This window comes from Cetorhinus maximus, chromosome 5, assembly GCF_964194155.1.
Source record: "Cetorhinus maximus chromosome 5, sCetMax3.hap1.1, whole genome shotgun sequence".
In the NCBI taxonomy this organism is placed as follows: Eukaryota; Metazoa; Chordata; class Chondrichthyes; order Lamniformes; family Cetorhinidae; genus Cetorhinus; species Cetorhinus maximus.
Window position 1 is genome coordinate 104,866,474 of NC_135883.1, and position 14,972 is coordinate 104,881,445.

A 14,972-nucleotide genomic window follows, 5' to 3' on the forward strand; every position below is an offset into this window, starting at 1 on the left:
ATGGACCCTGCCTGTGGTGACGGTGACATCTATGGTGAACACCCACCTGAGGATCCTGCACCGCATCATTCCCCCTCTCAATGCAATTGTGAGTGCTCTCTCTCCTGTTTTTGACTCTGCTGCCATGCACTAATTATCTCTACTTCAGTTCGCAGGGAGCTCTGCCAAGCGACTGACACCCTCAGCCAGCTAGTCCCTCAGCTCTATCCATGTCCTCACCTCCAGCCAAGAGGACACCACCTTCATTGAAGAGCTGGAAATAAGACCCAGCATAGTGCTTACCCACACCATCCGCCAGCGCAAAGACACATCTCAGTGGGACCTAGATCTAGAGCAGGCTCAGGTTCACAATCTGGCGGTCACCACACGCAGCAGGAGGAGGTAGGTTCAGCCAAGCTCCCCAGCACTCTGAGGACTGCTGGGGAAGAGGTATCTGTGAGGTCAGAGTCAGACCTCTGGATTTGGCCTTCCAGCTCATTGTGGAGAGTCAGCAGAAGGCATGGGAACATCACACGGCTGTTGGAATCCCTTAACAGAGTGGCTCGTGAGTCAGAGGTCTACGTCCACCTCTCTGCAGCAGTGCCCACATGTGCGTGTGTGAAGGTCTTATGGGGAGGATGGCAGATGCCGTGGGGACCCTGGACCACCAGAACGTGGAGGTGCGTGCAGACCTGCATGCCATTGTGGGAGCCATGGGTGAGTTCCTGCAGTGGCAACTCGAGGTGCCCCTTTCCCTTGGAGTCAGCACGGGCCTCTTGGGCACCCGAAGAGAGGAGGAGTGGCAGCAGGACACCCCTGGGTCATCCACTCGGGAATCTCTGAGGCTGTCCACTCCCTCAGTCCCCTTTGCCTGCGAGCCCCTCAACCTTGTCCTCTGTCATCACAGAAGGAGCTGCCGGCTCACAAGTGAATCTGGAGGGAGAAGTGTGTGTGTGGCAGGGCCTTTTGGAGCCTCCTGCAAGGACTCTCCCACTCACACGGATCCTTCCCATATCATACTCCTATGAATGTCCTATGCTACCTGCTGAAGTTTGCTTTCAGTTGCTTGGCAGGGCTGACCTTCACCTCCGCCCACCTACTGATCACACTCCCATGCAGCACCTGACCTCACCCACCACGAGTATCGTTTCACTTTCGATTTGGACAGCATGGTGCTAATTTTGGTGTTAGTTTTGCTCCCCCGTCCTTTACCCTCTCTGTCACCCATTTTCTTCCCTCCATCATAATTGACACCCCCCCCCCCACCCCCCCAACCTGCCTGGCATCACCTTCCACCTCCCCTCCGTGACTTACCAACCATAACCCTTTTTTCCTTTGGGGGTGACCTGGTGAATGTGCACGTTCCCTTCCATTCTAAAAATAGCACCCCCATCCACATTAACCTCCCTGACCAGCACCTTCCAACCCCCAGGACCTGTGTCTGCCTCCAAGTCCCCATCAACCACTCTCACCATCCCGTCTATTGCTATTATTGGACCCTCACCCTCCCAACCTACAATGTCACTCTGTCCTTGGTCATTCTTAGCATTCCTTTGAACAATGCCCATCATCAGCTCACTCCCCTCAGGCGGCAGTCATGGACCCATCAGACCCCTCCCTTGCACATTCACCTGGACTCCTGCCCCCACTTAGTCCCTCCTCCTTCCTGACTCCTTCCCCCAGCCTGGCTCCCTCTTTTTCCTCCCCCGCAGCCTGGCTCCCATATCACCCCCTCCTCCCCCCAACGCCTTCATTCCCCCCCCCCCACCTCACCTGCTTCCCACGACACTACTTCCTCTCTCAGCCGCTCCTAGGCCTACCTCTCCCGCCCCCTCGACCATCATCGGCTGTGAGCATCGACAGTGACTTTCCAACTTCCGTGAGCTGCCTCACAGCAGAGCCAGGTCCTTGAGAATCCATCCAGCATGCCAAGGACATTCCTCCAGTGTGCCATAGCATCGGGTTCCAGCACCTTCTGCTCCTCGAATGTCCGCGATGTGAGCAATGTCCTGGCAGGAATCTACAAGCTGAGCAGACGATCGCAAATTGGTTTCAGGACATCATGAAATTGATTTTTGGCCTTCTTGCTATAATGTCAGCTCATGCCCAATGTCAGCGGGCACTGATGATTCCGCCCAATGTCCGAGACACCATCACCATCCCTGGGTATGCCCTGTCCCACCGACAGAACAGACCCAGCAGAGATGGTGGTGTACAGTCGTGAGGGAGTTGCCCTGGGAATTCTCAACATTGACTCTGGGCTCCATGAAGTCTCATGGCATCAGGTCAAACATGGGCAAAGAAACCTCTGCTGATAACCACCTACCACCCTCCCTCAACTATTGAATCAGTACTCCTCCACGTTAAGCATCACTTAGAGGAAGCACTGAGGGTGACCAGGGCACAGAATGTACTCTGGGTGGGGTACTTCAATGTTCATTATCAAGCGTGACTCAGTAGCACCACTACAGACTGAGCTGGCTGAGTCCTAAAATATGTAGCTGCTGGACTGGGCCTGTGAAAGATGGTGAGGGAACCAACAAGAGGGAAAATATAATGACCACGTCCTCACCAACCTACCTGTCGCAGATGCATCTGTCCGTCAGTAGGCATGACTACCTCACAATCCGGGTGGAGATGAAGTCCCATCTTGACATTGAGGATACCCTCCATTTTGTTGTGTGGCACTACTATTGTGCTAATGGGATAGATTTCAGACAAATCTAGCAACTCAAAATTGGGCATCCATGAAGCGCTGTGGAGCATCAGCAGTAACAGCAGAATTGTATACAACCACGATCTGTAACCTCATGGTCTGGCATGTCCCCCACTCTACCATTACCACCAAGCCAGGGGATCAGCCCTGGTTCAATGAAGAGGGAAGGATGGCATGCCAGGAGCAGCACCAGGCATAACTTAAAATGAGGTGTCAACCTGGTGAAGTGACAATGCAGGACTATTTCCATGCCAAACAGCATACAATAGACAGAACTAAGTGATCCCACAACCAACAGATCATATCTAAGCTCTGCAGTCCTGCCGCATCCAGTCATGAATGGTGGTGGACAATTAAACAACTCACAGGAGTCAGTTCAACAAATATCCGCATCCTCAATGATTGGGGAGCTCAGCACATAGCTCAAAAGACAAGACTGAAGCATTTGCAACAATCTTCAGTCAGAAGTGCCAAGTGCATGATCCATCTCGGACTCCTGAGGCCTCCACATCACAGATGCCAGTCTTCAGCCAATTTGATTCACTCCACGTGATATCAAGAAGTGGCTGAAGACACTGGGATACTACAAAGGCTGTAACAACATTCCAGCTATAGTACTGAAGACTTGTGCTCCAGTAGTAGCTTCACCCTTAGCCATGCTGCTCTAGCCCAACTACAACACTGGCATTTACCCTGAAATGTGGAGAGTTGCCCAGGTATGTTGTGTCCATAAAAAGCAACACAAATCCAACCTGGCCAATTCCACCCCATCAGTCTACTCTTGATATTCAGCAAAGTGATGGGTGGGGGGGGTGGTCGTCGACAGTACTGTCAAGCTGCACTTCCTCAGAAACAATCTTCTCACTAATGCTCAGTTTGGATTCCACCAGGGCCAATTGGCTCCTAACCTCATTACAGCCTTGATCCAAACATGGAGTAAAGAGCTGAACTCCAGAGGTGTGTGTGACTGCCCTTGACATCAAGTCTGCATTTAACCATGTATGGAATCAAGGAGCCCTAAATAAATGGGAATGGGGGCGGGGGGGGTGTTGGAATCTCTCCATGAGTTGGAGTCATACATAGCACAAGGGAAGATGGTCATGATTGTTGGAGTCAATCATCTCAGTTCCTGGAGATCACTGCAGGAATCCCACAGGGTAGTGTCCTAGGTCCAACCATTTTCAGCTGTTTCATCAATGACCTTCCCTCCATCATAAGGTCCAGAATGGGGATGTTCACTGATGCACCATGTTCTACACTATTCGTGACTCCTCAGATACTGAGGCAGTCGGGCCAGTATGCAACAAGACCTGGACAACATTCAGGCTTGGGCTGATAAGTGGCAAGTAACATTTATGCCGCACAAGTCCCAGGCAATGACCATCTCCAACAAGAGAGAATCTAACCATCGCCCCTTGACATTCAAAGGCATTACCATCACTGAATCCCCCACTATAAATATCCTGGGGGTTACCATTGACAAGAAATGGAACTGGACCAACCACATAAATACTGTAGCTACAAAAGCAGGTCAAAGGCTAGGTATTCTGCGGCGAGTGACTCTCATCCTGACTCTCCAAAGCCTGACCACCATCTACAAGGCACAAGTGAGGAGTGTGATGGAATACTCCTACTTGCCTGTTTAGTGCAGCTCCATCAACATTCAAGAAGTTCAACACCACCCAGGACAAAGCAGCCTGCTTGGTTTTGCACCCCATCCACTCCCTCCACCACCGATGCACAGTGGCAGCAGTGTGCACCCTGTACAAGATGCATTGCCGCAACTCACCAAAGCTTCTTCAACAGCATCTTCCAAACCTGCAACCTCTATGCTCTAGAAGGACAAGGGCAGTAGACACATGGAAACGCCACCACCAGGAAGTTCCCCTCCAAGCCACTCACCATCCTGACTTGGAAATATATCACTGTTCCGTCACTGTCGCTGGGTCAAAATCCTGAAACTCCCTCCCTAACTGTGGGTGTACCTATACCACATGGACTGCAATGGTTTAAGAAGGCAGCTCACCACCACCTTCTCAAGGGCAATTAGGGATGGGTAGTAAGCGCTGGCCCAGCCAGCGATGCCCACACCCAATAAATGAATAAAAAAATAAAATTTTGTGCCCAAGATTCTGGCAGCACTTTCTTTTTCAACTGGATCAGAGAACTTGCCATAAACATGTATTAGTGATAGTTTAATGTTTTGACGACTACTCTCTGCTCCACAATTGTAAACACGTAAAATGACGCATGGTGACGTCGGGCATGCATCCCGACATCACCGCGCGTCATTCCGATCTTCCGTTCCGCGGGCATGTGGAAAGGCCATTAATAAACTAATTAAACTAATTCTTCATGCTTCCCGTCCAACCTTAAGGTTGGCGGGCAGGCCAAGAACCCAAGCGGCCTTTGCGTTTTTCATGAAACCTCATCCATGGGTGGGATGAGGTTTCATGAAGGTTTTATTAAATTAATTTTTAAAAATTTAACAATTCGTAAACATGTCCTAGGTCATGTGACAGAGGGGACATGTCTGAATAATTTTAATCTGTCTTTTTTTCAAACTTTGAAACTGAACTCAATCTCCCCCAGGCAGCTCTGTGCCTCAGGGAGATTTCTGCGCTGTTTGCGTGCATGCACGAAAGAGCGCAGGCCCTACTCTCCCTCCTCCCCACGCAGGTAGCGCTAAGTGCTACCAGGTGTGCATCACGCTGGGCGGGCCTTAATTGGCCCACCCACATAAAATGGCGCGCAGCCGATCACGGGCGACAATCGGCTCCGCGCCCGCTCCTGACCGGCCTGCCCAACAAAGAAAATTCTCCCCATTGAAACCACATTTTTCTGATCCAGATGTGAGACCGCTCTCAATTAAGCGAAGCTGACAACGATATTTTGTGATTAGGTTGTACTAGTGGTGCAAGGGCATAGCACAAAATTGTTATTAATTTGAGTTCCCCAAGGTTGCAAGACACCAATCACCATGGTCTCCTACAGCTTGCTTGATTAACTGCCAGAATTGACGAGGAATTTTCCCTAAATTGGGATGCATATTTTATCCTTGTTGATCTGCCTGATCCAGCAGATTGTGAGACTGTAGGAAAGGCAGGGTACATGGGGTGGGATGGGTTTAAAGATGGGTGTTGGCTTAACCATGTGGTTACAGGCTTAATGGACCAGCTGTTTTGTTTCTTGTCTCCCTGTTTTTGTATTTTTGTAAGATCCTGCTTGTTCACCACAGAAGTCAGCATGCCTGATTTTCTGCAATCCCACTTCAAAGGCTATTGAATTTAACAAATGAAAAGACTATCACAATTTTTATTCTTCATTATCAAGATTAAAGATGATTTTGTATTGCGGTCTTAAGCCTGGTAGGAACTGAGCTGAAAGTACCAGTATGCTAACAGTTGCACTGCTAGTTTTCATGATGAATTCTAACCAAAGCGTTCAATTTAACTTCCTTGAACAATTTTAAAGTTCAAATATGCAATATAGTATCAAATCTTCAGAATGAGCATTTGATTTGACATGTTTTGTGCCTGTTTTATTTCTTTTTTTTTGAAGCCAGTGATACCTGTGCTAGAGCTGGACAGCTAGAGCTGTCTCCTCTAATTCAATTTTCCTACTTATTCCTTGTACTGTTAACATTTTTGTTCCACATCCCAATTGGTTTTGTTTTGGATGCCATTTGTGATGATGCTTTGTATAATGAGACAAGTCCTGCAAGTATTTCTTTCAACCTTCACTTTCATCTTTCTATTGCAAAGTTTAAGCTTCCTTGTTTACTGATGTTTAATAATTAGAAACTATTGTAAAATAGATTTTGAGCAATGAGAATGGTTAAGATAAAAATATGCTCCCCATTTCACTGTTTTCAAATTGAATAAAATAACATTTTGGCGCACAAGGTACTTGCGTAACCATCTATGACAATTGGAGAGTATTGTAAAGTTAGAAAATAACTGTTGCTTTAAAGGTAGTTCAGCAGACAGCTATTTGAAAAGACCATCTTTCCATAACTATCATGCAATAGGCAACACTCGTTGTTTGAAACCAACTTTTCAGGTGAGCTTGCACAATCAGAAAATTTCTGAATTGGTGCATATTAGGTAGTTTGGGAGCAAAGTTTTTTTTAAAAAACACACTTGTAGCATAATTTAAAATGTGACATATTTTACTTTTTTTTCCACCCCCCAATTATATTTCTGTGGGTTCAGCAAGCCATTCTTCATTATTGAAACTGGAAAATTAGTGTTGGTGAGCTATTTTAACTGCAATAGGCTTTCAAACTGAGCACTAACCTACTCTAGCATTCTATGCAGACATGCACGTTTTCAGCAGTGTTTTTGTTTGTGAATGATACACATGGCTTTTGTTCTCTTTTCTACCATATTTTACTTCCTCCATAACTAATTTTTAATTGGCTAGTGAACTTGTGGTGCTATGTCTGTTCCCCCTACCATGCTCCACCCCCTTAGAATGATACGGGAAAAAAATGGGGCCATTCAGTTCATCTATGTTATCTATGGTCATATGTCCCATTCCCCAATCCTTTTCTCATAGTCTTGCAACTTTTCCCCCTCAAAGTAGTTATGAAATTCCCATTGCTTCCACAATCGATTCAGGCAGTGCATTCCAAATTAGAATCACTTGTTGTGTCTTTTCAACAAAAGAAAATCAGCTTGCCTCCAGTTCTTTTGCCAATCCCCTTAAATCTAAGTGTACTGGGTACTGACCCTTCTGCCAGTGGAAGCAGTTTCTCCTTATTTACTCTTATCAAAGCTATTCTGATTTGAACACGTCTAAATACCTCTTTAACCTTCTCTGCTCTGAAATGTGCAACCCCAGCTTCTCTATCCACATAACTAAAGTCTCTAATGCTTGGTTTCATTCTAGTAAATCTCCTCCTCTGCACCCTCTCCAAGGCCTCCACCTCATTCCTAAAGGTAACTTGGCCACAATACTCCAGCTGGTTTCTAACCAGTGACTCATAAAGGTTTAGCATAACTTCACTACTTTTGTACACTATGCATTTCTTCGTAAGGCAGAGGACCCCACATGCTTTTTACTAACTTTCCCAACTTGTCCTGCCACCTTCAAAAATTTGTACACACCGAAATACCTCATCCCATTCTTACTAAAATGCATTAGCCCATGTCGAGGTGCAGCAAGATCTGGATGATATCCAGGCTTAGGCTGACAAGTGGTAAGTAAGATTCGCGCCACACAAGTGTCAGGCAATGATCATCCCCAATAAGAGAGAATCGAACCATCGCCCCTTGACGTTCCATAGCATTACCATCACTGAATCCCCCACTGTCATCATCCTGGGGGCTACCATTGACCAGAAACTGAACTGGACTAGCCATGTAAAGACTGTGGCTATAAGAACAGGCCAGAGGCAAGGAATCATGCGATGAGTGACTCACCTCCTGACTCCCCAAAGCCTGTCCACCACCTACAAGGCACAAGTCAGGAGTGTGATGGAATACTCCTCACTTGCCTGGATGAGTGCAGTTCCCACAACACTCAAGAAGTTTGACACCGTCCAGGACAAAGCAGCCTACTTGATTGGCAACATATCCACAAACATTCATTCTCTCCACCACTGACGCACAGTAGAAACCGTGTGTAGCATCTACAAGATGCACTGCAGGAATTCACCAAGGCTCCTTCGACAGCACCTTCCATCTAGAAGGACAAGGGCAGCAGATAGATGGGAACACCACCACCTGGGAGTTCCCCTCCAAGTCACTCATCATCCTAACTTGGAAATATATCACTGCTCTTTCACTGTCACTGGGTCAAAATCCTGAAACTCCCTTCCTAACAGCACTGAGAGTGTACCTACACCACATGGACTGCAGCGGTCAAGAAAGCAGCTCACCATCACCACCTCGAGGGCAATAAGGGATGAGGAGTAAATGCTGGCACAGCCAGCGAAGCCCGCATCCCATGAATGAATAAAATAAGTTCACACTTCCGTGCATTATAGTGCACATGGTGTGTGTCTGCCCAATCTGTCTGTCATCCAGAAGCCTGTTATCTTCTCCTCGCTGTTACTACATTTCAATTTTCTGTTCTTGGCAAACTTTTAATTTATGCCCTCATTTGCATAACCCAAAGAGCAGTGCTTCCAATACAGACCCCAGTATGTACTTCCCCCTCCCCAGTCTGGAAAAACAGTGAGTCAGCATTGCTTTCAGTTTTCTGTCCCTTAGCCTATTTCATACCCACACTGCCATTGTCTCTTTAATCCCATGGCCTTATTGCTTCGTTATTTTCAGAATCAGAGTTTGTTTCTGAATGTTTGGTGATCAAATTTAGCCTTTATATCGCAAATTGACAGCATGTGATGGGCCACAATTTTGGAATTAAATATTTCTGAAGTTTTATGCCATGTATCCATGATATAATCATGTGAATAATACCAATCTTTTTCTTTCGTTTCTTCCCTTTTATAGATATGGATCCCATCCTGCATTTTACAGGTACAAGACCAGCGCAGGAAGAAACCTTCCAATGTTCTACATTTATGACTCATACTTAATAAGCCCAGGGTCTTGGGCTAACCTTTTCTCTGTATCTGGATCGCACTCTCTTCGAAATACTCAATATGATGCACTGTTCATTGCCCTAATTGTAGAAGAAAAGCATAAAAATGAAATTCTTCAGGCTGGTTTTGATGGGATGTATACATACTTTGCAACAAATGGATTCTCCCATGGTTCTTCCCATCATAACTGGCAAGCAATAAAAGATTTCTGTGATAGTAATAACCTTATGTTTATCCCAAGTGTAGGACCAGGCTACGTAGACACTAGCATAAGGGCTTGGAACAACCACAATACTAGGAACCGAGTCAATGGGAAATATTATGAGACTGCTTTAAGTACTGCCCTTCTGGTGCGTCCAGAAATAATCACCATAACTTCCTTTAATGAGTGGCATGAAGGAACTCAGATTGAAAAGGCTGTGCCCAAGAAGTCAAGCCAGCTAGTTTATCTGGACTATCTGCCTCATAAGCCAGATATCTACCTAGAGCTTACTCGTAAATGGGCAGAAAAGTTTCGCAAAGAGAAAGAACAGTGGCTGATGTGACTTTGAGTCTTGAGATAGGAAATAGAATAATTTTGAGGTATGGCATCAAACATTACAAACATTTATTTTAGCAAGCAGGGCTCTAGGAGGAGATTTTTTGTTTTTAGAAGAATTGAGTCAACTAAAACTAAGCCCTGTGAAATTACTGGCTACAAAATGAGTTGCAGCATTGGGTTAGAGGACATTATACACTGTGACATTTGTGAAACTTTGGATTGTTTTTCTTTTGAAACTTGCGCTAGGTACACTTTTATGGATGCTAGTAGCCCTCTTTTGTCCAAGTTACCATTTTTCATATGTGGCCCTGACTTGAGAGTGTGCAAGTCAGTTCAACCATTGGGAGTATTATATAAACTCGATTTCTATCGTCACATATGCCTGTGTGTGTGTGTGTGGTGATGAACAGTAACGTTGGCTGATTGGTTGCCTCACAAAGCCACAGGTGCTGAGGACAATTGTAGCATGAGGAACGCCGCACAATTCAAATATCTAAACTGGGATCCTCCTGCATTATGCATGGCCCATTGTTGAATCATGGTGAATTTACCAACTGAGCTACCAGTAGCTGCTACTGATCAACTTAATTTTTTTAATTGGTGGTTGCTGTTAGAGCACTGAATATATTTGAATGTCTGTGGGATTTCAGTTGTATAATTAATATTGGAGAATGCTGAGATGTGTTTTTTGGGAGGTAGGTGATGGGTCAAATAAACTTTGGCGACTTCTTCCCATCTGCTTTTTATTAATAGGAAACCTGTGAATGGCAGTGTTTATATTGCAATGTTTGTATAATTTAACAAAGTTTGTTTTGAGTTTTTGCAGCATCCACAGTGCAATGGTGCACAAGAATAGGTTAGGCTTAGATGAAGGGCGGGGTGGAGATGCATCTTAGGGCTGGATTTTTAGCCTGCGCTGGAGTAAGGGATGAATGCAGACAGCCACAGAATGTTGTGCCACCAGTCCATGACACTCTGCTGCTTTCAAGTTGGAAGGCACATGATTGACTTTCTAGCTGTAGGAGCTGCTATCCTTAACTGGGTGGCCAGCCCACCCTCTGGCCCTTACTTAGCTGCTACAAAGAAACTCGCATTGTTTCCCCACACAGTGCGAGACCCCCCATTTGAGCCTGATGATGAGATTTGGAGCCCCGGAGGGAAAATCTTTTCCTTAGGCAATGGCATCCGCACACAAGCCTGCAATTGTCTTCACGTTTCTTGTCCTTTTTCAAGATTAAGAAAGTATCATGCTCAATTGCTATTATTTACATTTTCTTGACCTTATGTATATATAGTATAACATTTTAATTGATAGATTTGCTAAATCTGTATTCCATACTTTAACACTTGAATTATTTCTTGTTTTTATACCTGTTACTGCACCTGTGGATTTCTTTAATTGTCGACTAAATAGTGAATGGCTGTCAGATTGTAAACTCAACATTTGAGGATGTCTTTTTGTTCAGTGACTTGAATGGGTAATGGCTTCTCAGAATTTTTAATTTTGGAGTCTGTTGAAATGGAACAACTGTACTTGCTCATGACTAGCCCTGCATGATCCCATAATAACCACAGTGAAGGTTCCAAAAACATATCTTATGGACCAATTACTTGCCAATGACACTATAACACTTGAGCTGTTAGGACTATTGATTTGTGATTTGCTTCCCAATTTTAAATGAAATTCAGTTGGTAATAGGATGCCATAATGGTGCATGAGCTGAGATGGTCCATTAGTTAGTGGGAACCTTTTTCTTAGAGCATGCTCAACGCTCACATTTGAATGAAAGCAAAATAATGTGGATGCTGGAAATCTGAAATAAAAACATAAAATGTTGGAAAAACTCTCAGTTCTGGCGGCATCTGTGGAGAGAGAAACAGAGAGAATGTTTCGAGTCCGCATGACTTCTTCATATGGACTTGAAATGTTAACTCTGTTTCTCACTTCACCGATGCTGCCAGGCCTGCTGAGCTTTTCCATTATTTTCCAATAATTTCATGTTTTGAATATGCACCAGTAAGTTTGTCTCTGAAGATACATTTGGAATTACACTCCTGCCATGTGTCCCAATTGACAAGACTTCAATTGTATGAGAGAGGACCAGACCAGTTTTTTTTCTTTACTAGTTTCATTTGGAAATCATGTTAAGTAGACTGCAAATGTAATGAACCATTTTCTTTTGATGATCAGTACATTTAAGATTTAAATCTTTAAAGTCGCAGAAACTGATCTAATTTTGGAGAAGGCATCCAGCATTTTATGATTTTTATTGAGGAATATGAACCATCAGACTGATATTGTAGTAATACTGTTATGCTTTTTGAATTTTTTTCCCCTACTGTTAGTAACTTGATTTTGATTTTTAGCTTTCTCCGGGGTGGCTGGGCCCTATATAGTCCTGTTTAGATCTTTCCCTGTGCTTAATAAATCACTTCAAGATATTTCCAACTTTCTCCTGGGGTTCAGGTTAATTGATTCCAAATATGATATAGAAAAAGTGGAAGTCAGTAATTGTTAAAATGATTTACAGTTTCTGGCTACTACCTTGAGGGTTAATTCCATTGGTTCACACTATCAGTTGGCACCCTTACCTAAACACGGCAGTGTATTAACTGTAATGTCATAACCATTATGTATGTGCTGGATTAGTAATCCAAAGGCCTATATGTATGATCCATAGAGTTCATGCCTCACCATGGCAGTTTGAGTTTAAAATTAGTTTAAATACGAAAAATAACAACTGCTGGTATCAGTAAAACTGATTATGAATCAGTTGATTATAGTAAAAACCCAGTTGGTTCACACATGTTCTTTAGGGAAGGAAACTTGACATCCTTATCCAGCCTCGCCTACGTGTGACTCCAGTTCCACTAAAGCGTGGTTGGCTTATAACTAACTGCGTCCTGAAGTGGCCCAGCAAGCCAGTCGATTTTATCAAACTGTCACATGTCTCAGGTTCAAGAAGGAGGTCCACTATCTCCTCAGGGAAACTGGAAATGTGCAATAAATGCTGTTTGCCAGCTATGATCACATTCTGAGAATTAATTTAAAAACAAAATTGTGCATATGCTGAAGGACATGTGCTGACATTTCAGGTGAGGATGAGCATCCATGCCAGCAGTGTGTACTCATTAAAATAGCCCTTTGTGCAGCTTTTATATCTTTTTGAACAGATGTAATTGTAGACCAAGTTTCTGTGTTTTGTGTGCATGTGTTTATTTTTTGGGTGAGGGGGGATGATTGAAGGGGAAAGAACTGTCTTGAAATTTTGACTTCCAAAACTCTTGCATGTTTGGAGAAACTCAGGCTGGTTGTGCTGATCCCATCAATACCATGCCTAAAATCAGCTAACTCAGTACAGACCAATATGGTATGCATCTTTGGGCCTTTTTTTCCTTCAGTCAGTACCAAACTGTGGTGTATTTAACACTGAGCCATCAGGAGTGAGCTGTTTATATTCCTCAAATAGCAAAACTGATCCTGAATTGAATCATTTGTGCCTGGTAGCACCCTACTTTATCCTTTAGAATTTATGCAGTTGTAATACTTATGTGTGTTGACCATAAACATTCTTTAGTTTGTGTATTTGTTCAGTCAGTGTATACTGCTTTAACCACTTGCATATCCTGACCAAAAAAATGTGCACTGGGAAGCCAAATGGCATTGTATTCCTGAATAGCACTAATGGCTGTTTTTTTGTAGAATGTTTGATGAATATGGTGAAAACCATAACCATGTAGCAAAGCACTGGAGTAATCCAAAATGAATACAAAAACAGACAGGACTGTTAGTAGTACGGTGTTATAAATTAGACCAGCCTCTTCAATTTAAAATATCTCTTCTAAGCTTTAGTTTTCAATATATAAATTAGAAATTAAATTGCAGCATTTTTCTTTTACAGTCAACAGTGTGCAAAAGCTGAAAATGGAGAACAAAAATTGTAAGAAATATAGTCTACCAATTAAAAAACAACATACAATGACCATTTGTAATTTGAGTTCAGCTTATGATGTTGAATTTTAACATCGGCTCAGTAAAAGCAGAGGTTGCATTTTTAATTCTGATAATTTTTGTATAATTTTCATTTTTGAAAAGAATCTCAAACAAATCCACACTTTGCATAACTTTTGTTTAATTTTGGACTATATCTTGTACATCATGGTTACTACAATATGCTTAATTTTGCATAACCATGTTACTTTGAGTTCCAATTAGTATTAAAAGATATATATTTTTTCATAATTGTTTTAAGAATGACAACCATATTTGGGCTTAAATCTATTTAAAGTGTAGTGTGTGGAAATACTATCTAAAGTTTCAACAGTGTGGAAGGGGAACAGAATAATTATACTTCAGTATCAGCATACCCAAATAACTTCATAAACTACTGTCTGTAAATACATGTGGCTAATCTCTGCAGCATTATCTGAGGCTTTCATGAATTTGCATTTTCAATATTCCTGGATAAAACCACATTTCTTTACAATGAGGTTGAGGTGGATATTGGCTACAGCACTGTCTGACATTTGGTTAAACGTTGGTCAGGGGTTTAACTTCAGTTATTTTCAATAAAGATGAAAGTGAAGAGAATTCCAGTATCAAGTCAGGTAAACATCAGTGAAGAATTACTTGAACCAAAGGGACCTGACTCTGAAGCAAAGGTTGTTTTATCATTCCATCAAGTTTTCAGAGGGTAGTTAATCTCTGTCAAATTTAACATTACATTTTTAATTATATTAGAAGGCCCAATTATGTGAGCACACTTGCTTGTGACTGATAAGCTACTTGTATTGAGTGAGACTCAACTGACAAGTTGCAAAATAAAGATTCTACTTTGTTTATAATGCATGAACCCTCTAAACTTCAACAAAATAAAAATCCATACCACTGTATTTTGAGCTTTCTGATATTGTTTCCCTGTTATTTAAGAACTTGTTATTTTGTATATTACCTAGTATTGTGAAGTGGTACATACAACTTGATGATTAATATTCACAGGAGATTTTCAGTTTCAGCTTTATTCCTGCAGTTTATAATATCTTAATCTCAGTAAGTTTTACCAATTTTTCTTATGATACATACTGATACAAAATGAATTGTTTACAACGTTTTAGCTGAACAGTACAACCACTTTGGAATCTACTAAAATTAGAAGGACAATTTTATCACAGTTTCAACTGAG

General features: G+C 43.0%; 1 protein-coding gene across 2 annotated transcripts in view; it reads left to right on the forward strand.

Moving 5' to 3' along the window:
* Positions 1-14,682, forward strand: part of LOC144680836 (glycoprotein endo-alpha-1,2-mannosidase-like) — a 49,428-nt gene extending 34,746 nt beyond the window's left edge. For both annotated transcript variants that reach the window (XM_078542277.1, XM_078542278.1), the window contains one exon: positions 9,157-14,682. In XM_078542277.1, coding sequence (XP_078398403.1) covers positions 9,157-9,793 — 637 coding nt within the window. In that variant the 3' untranslated portion in view covers positions 9,794-14,682. The remainder of the gene's footprint in view (positions 1-9,156) is intronic.
* The last annotated feature ends 290 nt before the right edge of the window (positions 14,683-14,972 follow it).